This window comes from Festucalex cinctus, chromosome 21 (assembly GCF_051991245.1).
Source record: "Festucalex cinctus isolate MCC-2025b chromosome 21, RoL_Fcin_1.0, whole genome shotgun sequence".
Classification (NCBI taxonomy): domain Eukaryota; kingdom Metazoa; phylum Chordata; class Actinopteri; order Syngnathiformes; family Syngnathidae; genus Festucalex; species Festucalex cinctus.
Window position 1 is genome coordinate 15475256 of NC_135431.1, and position 13701 is coordinate 15488956.

General features: G+C 40.9%; 1 protein-coding gene across 19 annotated transcripts in view; it reads right to left on the reverse strand.

Annotated features, from left to right (window-relative positions):
• The window catches only part of ptprk (protein tyrosine phosphatase receptor type K), an 84051-nt gene that overhangs the window by 46323 nt on the left and 24027 nt on the right, over window positions 1-13701 (reverse strand). For all 19 annotated transcript variants that reach the window (XM_077510076.1, XM_077510078.1, XM_077510074.1 and 16 more), the window contains 3 exons: window positions 4664-4786; window positions 145-305; window positions 3-54 (listed from right to left, as the gene is read on the reverse strand). In XM_077510076.1, coding sequence (XP_077366202.1) covers window positions 3-54; window positions 145-305; window positions 4664-4786 — 336 coding nt within the window. The remainder of the gene's footprint in view (window positions 1-2; window positions 55-144; window positions 306-4663; window positions 4787-13701) is intronic.

A 13701-nucleotide genomic window follows, 5' to 3' on the forward strand; every position in this document is an offset into this window, starting at 1 on the left:
ACCAGTATATGTTGTTACATTCCATATAGGGTTGGCCAGGGGACCCTTGTTCACCTGGAGACACAAGGAAGAAAAATTTTTCAAAACTACTATCAATACATCTAACTCATGTCTAAAAGAAAAGAACAGATAATAAGTCAGTACCTTCACTAGGATATTGAGTGTACCGGGACTGGAGCCATCAGCGCTGGTCAGCATATAGTTGAAGTCAATGCAGTGAGTGTCATTCTCCTTCATCACCGGGAGCTGAAACCTGGCCTTCTCGCCAAGTTCATACTGAGACACGTCCACATACATGTAGGAACCTGGACACAGGAAGATTACGTGTTAAAGGTTTGATCCATTGACTTGCTTCTTTTCTTTCATTCGCTTGCTGTCTAATTTGCCCCCACCCCACCCCCCAAATGTGCATCCATTATGAAAATGCTTATTATAATACACTTGGTATACTGTAGTTAACTGTTGAAAAACATGAATATAGTGATGACAGAACTGATCCAGATGGTTTAATAATCAGCTTAAAGCTCAACAGATGTTGAAGTGAAATATGATGAAATATGACACTCGCCCCTGTAATCTCGCATTTGAACATACCACATATTATACCAAATGGGCCCAAATGCTGAATATTAGAATACTCAAGACATTTTTTAGCTTTTGCTTATCGTGAATACCATATATCCATTTAAGAAGGCACACAATGCCATATAAAACATACCATCTACACTCCATTTGTGTGAACACAATGCGTCATTCAAGGCAGCTAATTCTATTTGCCAGTTAGAGTATGCACCATACGAACGCCACAATTGGCTATCGGACAGTAGTGATTATCTACCATTGTTCAGATAATCTACAGTGAGAATTTATTGTTCTCCACAAGAATAGGAGGGCAAACAGTAGCACATTTCCAATTGGAGCACAATAAAACGTCTGCATTGCAGCGCCCACGTGCACTATAATGCCAATCATTGGCTTTTCTCGTTTCATCTCTCCTCTGTACGCATACACACCAACAGTCGTCAAACAAATAATGCTGCTTGCATGTGAAGAAAAGCACCAGCAGCAAGCAGAATGACTTCATCCAAGCTGGACGGCATCCACAAGGACCGGAAAAGGATGCTAATATTAGCATCTCTGACACAAACATGCAATAGGTGTCACTGCTGTTCCTTCTGGTATCAAACTGATACTTAGACAGTGACACAAGGTGGATTGAAGATGCCAAGATTGTGTGCTAGCTAAAAATACACATATCAGTCAGAGCCCTAGATATGTCACAACACATGCCATGGAAAAATATATTTCACTCATGCCACTAAACTAAAATATTGCAGCTTTACAGGTAAAACCAATGTATTTTGATTTAGGCTAGGAAGAAGTGAAGCTACGGCGGCCATATTGTGTTGCCACTTGCTAAGCCCACCTAAATTAGTTTGTAAAAAAAAAAAAAAAAAAATGATTTCCCTCGCGGCTTTTCTCATTATTTCCTGTCTCCATGGCAAAAATGTCAGTGAGACGTACGGTTGTACCAATGAGTCTGCGAGAAGTTACAGAGTAACAGAGGCAAGACAAGATGGCAGTCCAGATTCTCATATACATCCGTGGATGTGCCCCAGCTCACATAAATGAGTCCTAAATGAGGACAACAGTAGAGATAGACCGATATAATTTTTCAAACAAAAACAAAAGGTGCAGAGACTTCCTTAGGGTCAGCAGCATCTCATAAAGCTAACTGAAAATATATTGTTTCCACTGGACGACACAGTTTTATATGGATGTAATCAGATTTTAAAAAAAGGACGATACCGATAGTCCTCAAAAATACCAAATATCGGCGCCGATAATTGGTCTATCCCTAGACAAGAGTGAGAGAAAAATGTTTTGATGCGGTTAACCATTGGCCCTATGAGCTTTTGATCATGTCCAAACAAACCTCTAGACAAAAGGCCCCTGATAGTAAACGTTCCCCACCCTGCTGTGTGACAACAGTACACCTTATCTTTGGCAAAACCATGACAAAGAACCTAACAAAATGAAACCTAAAAGAACAGACTTTGTGACAGCGGAAATCTGCCAGTTTCTTAGATGGCTGCTGTCTTTGAACTGCCAATGTCGAAAACGGACACTAATGGAATGACGACACAAAGTAACAAGGCTAAAAATACCCCCGAGACGGACTTAAGACCTAGATATGTCACATCACAGCAGCAACAGTGAAGTTAAGACGGAAGATGCTTTTCTTCAACATAACAATAACATCCTCCTGTTGGCAAAAGTTATGTTTTCTTTCATGCACCTGTTCAAATTGGACCCAGAAGATCAAGCAATTTCTAGCATTAAAATGCACCAAATTTATCAGAACAAACATCGTTTTGCTATGTTTTTAAGCACTTTCATTATAAGCTCCAGGCCTATATTCTTAGCTCAAATGCGCAATGCATCCATGCAGAATTATGGCATTCTTCCCAATATGTATTTTTAAGAAACTGATGGAACAACATTCAATAGACAAATAATCATCATTATTGCAATCATAAGCTTGTTGCCTCCTCCTCCACAGATGACAAAAAAAGAGACGTGACGAGAAGCCAAATAGGTTTCAAGTGGATCTCGCTGACAACATCATGAGTCAAGAGTATCTACTTTGGTCCGGTGACTCACACGGTCTCAGTCCCTGAATGTTTGACTGGCACGGTGCACACAATGCCAGCCGACGGAGCGCCAAAACCCCGCCAAGGCAGCATGCGCCAACACCAACCCCCGCGGCGATTACATGGATGAGTTTTATCACCAGTGCAAACACTGCCAAAGGCCTTCCAACGCCGTTCATTGTTGCCGCGAGCGTAAATGGCAATTAACAAATAGGGCAAATCAATGTGGGATTTAAAGTATCAAGAGCACTGTCAGATGCATGACCAAATGACTTAATAAAGCGACCAGCTATTATAATATAAAAAGTCTGGAGAAGCATAAACACCCGTTTCCGCTCTTTATTGACAATCACGCAATGGTGGTTCAAAACCTAATAATTGGCAATTGTGTTTTTTATTAATTTTTTATTTTTAGCCATGTTCCATTCTAGTCGTGTTGTTCTGTTTTACCTGTTGTTAACTTCCTGTGTGTATTTATTGTTATTGTTGCATTTATGGACATCAGTGAGCCTTTGTTCGTACCTGTGAATGTTCGTAAGTCGGATGTTCCTAACGAGACGACTACCTGTATTGAGACTTGAGTACTTAATATTACACTTCTAGAAGTTACAAAGGTTAAAATGTTACTTAAAACATTATTACCAGTTAAAGTTTTTGTCATATTACCTTGAGGGTGATCAATTTATGTTAATAACACTTGCATTTTGTGTTGGTGTTTTTGTCAAAGGTGACTAGACTGTTTTCAAATGCTTACATGCGGATATTTTTCAACAAAAGTCTGAGAGCCGAAGCTACATTATTATGCCATAGTTGGCTTGTGCATTTCAATAAATTCTGAGCCCCAGGCACTTTCTCTCGTGCCAATCTGCTTTGTTTTTCTTTTGCCTAAAAACAGCCTTTAAAAGTTTAATTGCTATAAGAATTGGTTATTTTTCTAAAATCAATATTTCATTGCTGAAAAATACAGAATATATTCTGCAGCCTAAAATGAGCATAAAATATAAAGTATTTTTGCCTATTAATTAGTGGGGGAAAAAAATCAAACTCACAATCTACTATATCTATATAGCAAAAGTTGTTTTATCTCCACGCCACTGGTGCTCTCGGTACAAAATTATCATCACATCAAATAATCCTACCTTGCACTGAGGATCTCTAGCAAGCAATACCACAACCCATTCACCCAAGTCTGTCATCCCCGTGATTCGTCGAATAACTTCTTAAATTCAAGGAATTGCCTGTGCGCTCTCGGGTTCAGCAATTAACCTCTTCCAGCTTGCGAGTCTCTCCTCTCAGTGTAGTGACACCACAGGGCAAGCATCTTCATCATTTGCTCAAGCATGCCTCAAAATACTCGGGAGGGGAACTGTGTATTTTGTGGCAAAGAAAATCTAAATCATGTGAAGCGCCTTAGCCTTTATCAAAATGTCAGGAGGTTGGGTGTTCACGATGATGAATAAGAGAGATTAATAGAATTGCATTGTCATGGTAACAAAGTCAATCTTTCCCAGCTGAAGAACAAAAAGACACTTGAAAAATGGCTTCATCAATGTGGTTTGCTAAAGAGATCTGGCCTTCTACATTTTTTACGATTCAACATTGCATGCATGTCTTTAGTTAAGAGATTTTACTTTTAACATTGTAAAGTAGGCAACCTTCCCTGTTCCCCTCTTTTGATTAATGACCTCCTGTTCTTAATTAGACCCTCAACCCCGAGGCAGAAAAGATTTAATTCCCCCCTCATCATCACCATCATGAAAAAAAAACAACAGATTACAGAGGGGGAAAGGGGGAGAAGTGTAGAAGTGTTTTAATTGCTTTACTAGTGTGAGACTAGCAAAAAAAATAATAATATCACAAAAATACCCTTTTAATGGGCCATGCATTAAAAGTCCAACAACAGAAACTAACAATACACAGAATAAACTCTAAAATATTTATAATGAGAGGATGTTATTTTAATAATAACAGTTATGAACGCCACTCCTCTATCAAGAATACATTCTCACCTTTGGGCAGGTATGGAGATATGTAGGGCACTTCCTGCGTGTTGATGTGGGTCCAGTCAAAGTCATCGTAAGGATCTTGTTGGTAGTCACATTTGGAGAAGCCCTCGTCAAACGTACAGCTTCCTGCAACAGGGAATAAAATCACGTTCAATTGCAGAATAATTGAAAGAAGGCCATGACGTTTGGAATTTGGTATGCCAGAGAGGAACAGAGCAATTGTAAAAACACAGGTTCTCATTAATAAGATATTTATGAGCTTGAATTAGTAGCAATTGTAATTTAGGGAAACTTTCAAGGCCACTCCTCATGCAATATTTCTACGTGTGGGTCTGATGTGATTAACAAAGCACCAAGATTGGGAGCTCCAACAGTCATCCATCAAGGTTAGACAGAATCACCCCTGACTCAACCATCAGCAGCCTTCGGCGGATCATCTGAGCCCATCACCACCACCTCTGGGCACGCGTGTGAGCTGGCCGCTTCAAGGACCGTCCCCCCTAAACAGGAAGTCGCTCTAATACAGAGAGACGCCGCCTGTCCCTAGTGGCCAGCAGACCCAATCAACTTGCGATGATACATGGCTTGTGCCGGCAATGTGCTGATAGGAACGGCACACTGATTATAACCAGCCATCTGATTCATTGACCTCACAGCCATGCATGGTTCGTGTTAATAACACGGCTGTGGGGTATTATTACAAAGAAACACCAAGCACCATCTGATACAAGTCTCTAATTGTTCGCGGGGGATCAAGATTAGATGACCCGTCTTGACTTGTTGGTCATGGGTGCTGCAAAATGGTGTCAGCATCAGGTAAGAGATACATTGTACATTCATGGTAATCAGTTTCTAAAAGCAAGTGACACAAAAGTAACATAATTCTGGAACAAGAATTGGGTTTTGACAAACCAAGAGACCAAACTTGGCAGCTGATGACTGGTTAAGTGACTAATAACTGCAGCTTTTCAGATCATAATGATACATTGTTCAGCAGAAGATATCACAAGAACCTTGTATGTAAATGCTGTCCAGAATGCACATTTTTCTTTCACCCATTTCTTTCACCCAACTAAGCATTTTTTATTAACAAAACTTGATGTACTTGTGGTACAAAATCTCTAATTTTAGGTCAATCTGAGCAGATGTTTGGGAGCTGAATATTGACATTTTTGTCAAAAAGGGGTGTGTCGTCTTCCTTTGAACCCTTAGACCAGTAACCTATTTCTGAAAGTGTCAAAATGAGGTGGGCCATAGCTCTCAAACACCTCCTCCGCTTGACCTAAAATTTGAGATTTAGTGTTGCGCCAATCACTATCAACAAGCACACCAAGTTTCGTTTAAATCAAAATCTGGTTGCTTTAAATATTCAGATTTTTTGGGGGGGGTGATTTGGCATGGAACAACCCCATTTCCATTAATTAGAGTCCCATTTCTCTCAATATATCCCACCCAAGACCATGTTACCTTTTGGCGCCCTGTTGCTTGTAAAAGTAAATACCCTTATAAAATAAAACTAATTATTATGACAGAAGGATGATTCAAGGCCATATTTCTTCTTTCTATACAAGTCAGTTAACACAATGCACCGGAGCTTGTTATGTTGAGTCACACAAGATGCATTCTAAACTACACATATGACACGGTCCTCTGATATCCAAAAATCCCAATGAAAATCTGATATATCTAAGATCAAGTCACGATGAGACACAACCAACACTTCCACTTCCAGCAATGTACATCTCCTAAGTATTTAGTCAAAGCTACGGCTACCTGTGTCCTAGAGCGGATTGCAGCATGCAAAGATGGAGAGCATAGCGACAGGCCTTGAGATCCCCCACTGATCTGAGTGGGAGCTACAGTGGGAGACCAAGAGGAGACAGCCGCTGCCGCAGGAGCAACACGTTAACGTCAAGCTAAGTGACTGTTTTGGGCTGCTGGCTCTATAGCTGGCTGTGACTCACGGCCTCGGAGACGCATTGGATCACGTTCCTCTTGGCGCTCTTTGTAAAAAACCAGCCCGGCTCCATGCATTTCAGTCCAGTTCCGTTCAGTTTTGGTAAGTCTTTGTCACAACGAGTTATCTCGTGGCGATGCCACTTCGTGCAGGGGGCATGTAGTGCACCACTGACAATACACATTTTTCTGCTTTGAACTCATACTCGACTCGGAATCTAATTCTGCTGATGTTGAAATGTGAGTGTGTGTTATGTCTGTTGTGCGCGGAACTACACGACTTTTTGTTCCCCACTGTGTGTGCGTCAGTTTACATGTTGCTGTCTGGTAGTTCTCTGCATGAGTGGAAACAGCAAAGAGTGCATGTCACGGTTTGTCGTAACATAGTAACAGCAAGTGCCTGTGGACATCATAAACCTTGCATAGATTTGAGTCTGGGGAGTTACAAGACATGAGCATGTACGTTCAACGGTTACTTTATAAGGTATAGCCACAAAATCTATTGGAATAAAACATAGCACTGTCAGAAAGGTATTCACAGTGCATCTGGAAAGGCTTCACACTACAATCTTTCTTCACAGTTTGTTTGTTATTTTACAGCCTTATTCCAAAATTGAATCTTAATCCTACACACAACACCCCATAAAGACATGGAGAAAAATTCTTTCAAATGCTTTCAGATCTGAGATAAACTGTTGCCCTAGCCTAAGGTCAAGAGCGTTCTGGAGCACGTTTTCATCCAGGATATCTCTGTACAATGCTGCATTTCTCATTCTCTCAATCCTGACAAGTTTCCTAGTTCCTGCCGCTGAAAAAAGAAAATCACTGTAACATCATACTGCCACCACCATGCTTCACTGCAGGGATTGTACAGCCATGTCATGAGCATTGCCTAGTTTTCTCCAAACATGAGGTCTTGCAGTCATGCCAACAATCTTTCTCTCGTCAGACCACAGCATTCTGTCTCAGTCTCATGGTCTCTTCAGGTGCTTTTGGTAAACTCCAGGCGAGCTACCAAGGGAGTGCTTAAGCTCTGGCAGAGTTCTGGGTTCTTTGTCACCTCCATAACTTAAGCCCTTCACCCCCAATCGCTCAGTTTAGATTTTTAGCCAGTCTAAGAAGAGTCTGGTGATTCCAAATATCTTCCATTTATGGATAATGGATTCCACTGCAGTTAATGTTGGGCTCATGTTATAGAGTTATTTCGAATACTACATGAGAAGGTGTGTGTATACCCATTGTGTGTTTTAAGTGTTTCAAATTGGAACACAAGAGGGTAAAGTGAAATACCAGATGGCAGGGGATTGACGAGGTAAATTCCCTATAATCACCATGTAGATGTTAACCTTGTCGGCCATTTGATGCTGGAAGTGGACAATAAGACACATTCTGTCAAACTGTACAATGACACAAGTGTATGGTAACCATTTTATGTAAATACGAAGTATATTTTAACAGCATGTATGCATGGTTTAATAAAAAGTATAAGCACAAGCTTGTATCCAGATGGGTCATTATGTCCCTTGCCCATGACTCCATTCACAAGGACACTGAGCCAGAGAAAACGACTGCATGCTAATCACTACCTAATCAGCTTCTGTGATTGGCTGCCGAGCTAATGAAATAATGGTGACTCATTTGCATAATAAAATAATTAGAGAAATTTGATAACGGCTCAAGGGCAGAGGGGGCAATATACACACACCAACACACATGCACGGTGACAAAAGGACGGATGCGGTGCTCAACGGCAGCAGACGCATTTGTCCCTGTCACTCAAAATGATTTTGCAGTTATTTGTGAATGACCCCGACCTCCAAAAAGGTCAAAACGGCCAAACACAAGTGCTTGGCTGTTCAAAAAAACGTGGTTCCCTGGGAGCCTCCAACAGCGTGTTAACCATGTTAATAGCTCATAATTATCTTGAATTACACTTATTAGGTGTACTGTAAGGTTTCATTGGTTTTAGTTGGTTGCTTTGTTAAAGTTACAGCACATTGGTATATGGCATGGGCACCAAGTAACTCTCCCAAGGAGCACATAAGTAGCCCATGGGCCTGTTCCAATAATAGCTCACCAGTGATGGCACATCGTGATTTCCTAGGAGTGTTGTAGAAAGCATCATTTGCAACTGTCAACAGTGGCAGAGATCGCTAGAAATTAAGTAGCATATTGATAATGATCTGTTTAGGGCCGTCCGTCACTATCGAACATAGATCGATTGGTCCTTCGACTGAAGAAGTAATGTTCACTTTAAAAAGTTAGTGACACTTCCGAGGCTGCTAATGCTGAAACATTGGAGTTATGTAACATGTTCTAAAGTATTCAATGTCATATCACTTGAAACTGCAATACAGCACACTCCTACAGTCCTATGAGTTACACTTAATCCTATTTGAATTTAGAGAAATTTCAAGAGTGCATCTAAAGAGCAACCTGTTCAATTTAAACTCAAAAGGGCTTTTTGACAACCGCGTTTGATATTCATCCCCTCTCCTCTCCTTCGGCTCCGTGAAAACATTATACATCAACTACGTCACTTATCTAAAATGTATATACTGAAGAAATGTGTGATTATACCAGACATGCAGAATTTAATAACATCTTCTCTAGTACATTGTACTGAATGTGACTTATTGGGTTTGAAATGACAACACATTTTCTCTTTAAGTAAGACTGAGGCCAAAGGCAGCTTTCTAGTCAAAACATGCAAATATCATGATTCCAGATCACGTCAAATTTCATATTTTATATATATATATATATATATATATATATATTTATTTATTTTATTTTTTTTTTTTTTTTACAGAGATGACTTGGATGGATGGAGGGAACTTCTTGCAGAGTGTTAAGAGAAGTTAATCCAACTCCAGAATGTGTTTTTCTTCTGAAACCAGATGCCGCTGACTTGCCAACTCTTTTGTTTTACATTACCAAGAAACACCACAAATGACGTTGACTTCAAAGGACACTAATAAGGTTACGTCTCATCATTTGCTCGGTGTCATCTTTGCTTTTTTTGTTCTGTGCCCGTGTCTGAGAATAGGTGAAATTAACCTGAAATGATACAAGGTGACATCAGAGGCCGGCACACACTCCCGCTAACACATACACCGTTCCTCGCTCTCTCTCCTGTCACGCTTCAGTGGCCCTTGCAGCGCAGTGCCATCAAAGCCAGGACCTATACTCACACACACATATACACGCACACACACCTCGCCTGTTAACCATACATGCTGGCATGCGCAGTCACACAGCCAAATACACATGACTAGCATTGAAAAACACACATGAACACACTCCGAGCTGTACTTTAATTGGAAATGCTGAAGGCAGAAGAATTTCTCCTTCATCTCACAATGCTGTAATTGAATCTCAGATGTGTGTGCACACAAGTTTATGTGTGCGTGTATTCTGCTGATTCACGAGTTTCCATTGAAAGTAAAAGAGCAAATGTGTTTTTCCATTTCTGTCCTTCCACCTCCGACTATCCTCCCTCACTTCGTCCTGCTCCTCTCTTGGGGTTAATGCCATTTTCAAACACAAATTCAAGCAACTTGCAACACCTATTATCATTATTTGCAATAAACTGATGAAAAGCTTTCACAGATTGGTGCTTTTTTTGAGGACCGCTATGACCTCGTTCGCCGCATGTTGCCATTTCAACAATCGAGACAAAACTAGCCCTCATCCTGAGGGTTTGAACGGTCAGACAAAAATACATTGAATAGTGTTATTCAATGAGGCTGCTGAGCAGTGAATGTAGGACATGTCGTGAATGCTTGATCTGCGCACAAAACAACTTACTAATGACCTGTCATCAAAATAATTACCCGCAAAGCTTAGAGGAACCATCGCTTGGTGTCACAATGGCCCTTTGTCAGCAACATGCAGGATGGAGTTCACAAGATTCAATTAAACTCTTGATGGAAAAACTGTGTGTGTAAATCTAAATTCTTCTATTATAGCCTGTGGAACACAAATTTGATGATTTTTACAAGCAGCACTACATATTTGAAAGCCCACTCAACCAGCTCGTACTAAAGAAATAACACACTCTTGATTCACCTCCTATTCTCTGCTTAATGTAGCCACCACAGATAAGAAGAGTGACTTACAAAACTGAAAATTAGAAAGTAAACATTTTATTACCTATACAATTATGTGTCCGAAAGACACAAAATACCTCTGGCGTGTGCCTTTCTCCACAAAAGACCATTTGATTCAGTTTTCAAAACATGGGGTGCAAAACGGTTCAAGGGCGGTTTGATTTGAAAGTGGAACAATTGGATTCGGTTCCACACAGTGGCATTATATACAGTTCACTTCGAGAGGGTATGATGCAATGACTTTTTGGTTGTCATTTTACATACCGTACATTTGAATGAACTTCTCAGTATTGTAAATTTCCCTCTAAGATATAAATACAGTAAATCTCGAATAAAAGACAATTTGATACCTATCGTGACATATTTCGAAGTTGAACTATTACATGCGGGTTAAATTGATGCACTCGCAATATTTAAAAAAAAAAAAAGAAAAAAAGATTTTCCGGTTCAAACCGTCTTTTTGGTACACCCCTATTATATACCATAAAACAAAACTTAAAAACCAACCAAAACTAGGGATGGATGCTTGTTGACAAAAACAATGTATCCTACCTAACAGGCAATTTTTTAGGAGTTTCATCTGAATTCCACGAAACTCATCAATACGTATGCGATAGTTCATTCACTATTGAATATTTTTAAATGATTATTCTACTGATTAGCATGTCTGCCTCACAGTACTGAGGACTCGGGTTCGAGTCCAGGCTCTGGCCTTCCTGGGTCGAGTTTGCATGTTCTCCCCGTGTCTTCTCCGGGTACTGCTGTCTCCTCCCACATTCCAAAGACATGCATGGCAGGTTAATTGGGTGCTCCAAATTGTCCCGAGGTGTGCTTGTGCGCATGGATGGTTGTTCGTCTCTGTGTGCCCTACGATTGGCTGGCGACCAATTCAGGGTGTACCCCGCCTACTGCCCATTACCAGCTGAGATAGGCTCCAACACCCACCGCGAACCTTGTGAGGAGTAAGTGGTTCAGAAAATGGATGGATGGGTGGATTCTACTGATTATTCCATTGATTAATTGAGCAATTTGATTTAAAAAAAAAATGATTTTGCATTTGAGTGGTTTGAAAAATATTCCTGGTTACTGTTTGTTATTGTTGTTTATTTGGTACTGTTTAGCAATAAAAATACAATTAATCAACAATTCTGAAATTTCACACGAGTGGGATTGATATTGTACTCACCGAACTTTAGGCACTCTGAATACCATTTTAGTTCAACCTGTTTAATCTCTGTCAAGTCTGCACCATCATCGGTCAAACCTTTGTTGGCATTTTACTTATTTTATCATTTTATCACTGGTAATTTCTTGTGTGCAAAATTGTGAATTATGAGTTTGGGTTAAAAACACAATCAGTAGCAGTGGACAACTTGCAGTATCTCTCTTTAAGATAGTCACTGCACTCTGCTACTGTTCTTTTGATGCTGACATTTAAGCAACTTCAAACTCTCGACTGTTTGACCGAATGGCGGAGTAGATAAAGTGCGGGAACTCAGTTGGGAGTTGAAGATGGAGAAGCGCCTGTCAATCACAAAAGTCACTATTATTTGGCCCCCTCAAGATGGGAATGTTACGTCTCTGTCGATTCTTGGTGCAAAAGAGGCCAGAAAATATTGGAAAACACGCTAAGGCTTATCTTTACCACCCCTCCCCCACTTGGTGCCATTGCTAACCGCGAGCGAGTTCACTCAAAAGTCCAAAGGGTGTCAGATTTCAGTCCATTCTCAGGAAAGTTGAGCCATCCTCCTCACCAGACACTTAGCCCAGTTGCCCACATGCTGTCTCTAATCAGTGTGGTATACGTGTTGCAACGAGAAGTGCTCACTCAACAGCTCACCATAAAATACGGGAGGGCATTGTGAAATCTGACATGATGGAGTGCTCTGTCAAGCATGACAAGGTAAACATTTGCCACCGCAGCAAAGTGAGAGCAGATGACGGCATCACTTAAAAGACCAGCCTATAAAACTCCGGGATCAGAAGCTATGTCAATGTGTGTGATTCTGAATGGGGCAGGGAGGGGGGTTTGGGGGGTAATGATTAAGCCCTTTGGCAGCACTCAACTCCGCTCTCAGAAGTGAGAGCACAGCTGGTAATTTAGTACCCAAATCCCTAAACAACATGTCTGAACTGGCTACTTCCCTCCTCCCTTTTTACCGCACCCTTGACCTCAAAATGCTGACTGACTGACTCAGGACCAACGTTAGCTTTTTCCGTTTCAAGCAGAACGGGAACAATGCAGGAAGCAATCGTTTTTCATGATTTATCTGTCTGACATGCATCTATGCGTTGTAATAGTGACTGTAATTCATCAGTAAATGATCACCGCGATGAGTCACACTAAAGGGAGAGATCTTGGACCAGGACTACATCAGTAGTGGACGGCATTGCTCAATGCTTGCTAACTGCTAATTAAATGTGGAAGGAGGTCGACAGCAATTTTTACTTTTTGGAGGTAGTACGGCTAAAAATTACAGGATGCTGCTTGGACCCCGTTGAAACTTTACAATTTCGCAACAAAATGTGAACCAATGGGTCCATTTCCCCCCCCTAAATATGGACACAAAGGCCGATGTTGTAATACAGCTGATAATCGGATGTCATGAATGATGCCATGTTGCTGTTTGAAAGCGCCCGCAGTTGTGTCAACACCCCAGCACACTCGGTGTGATTGATTTCCAAGAATTCCTTAAAAAAATGTCTATAAAATCTACTTGATCCATCTTCTTAACACAAGGAAAGCAAACCTTTCTACATGCTCACCGATGGATTACCAGGGGAATACGAACATGTAATTCTTTGGCCATTGCTGAAGATTTGAATGGGCCGATCACTGAGCGGACAGTGTGCAGTGGGTCTCTTAAGCCAATTGGGCCGAAGCTGAGGTTTTGGACTGAAAAGCAGGTCTGGAGTGGATGAGATAAGCGCAGAACAAACACACGTTAAATGCCAACCCACACAGACAGGAAC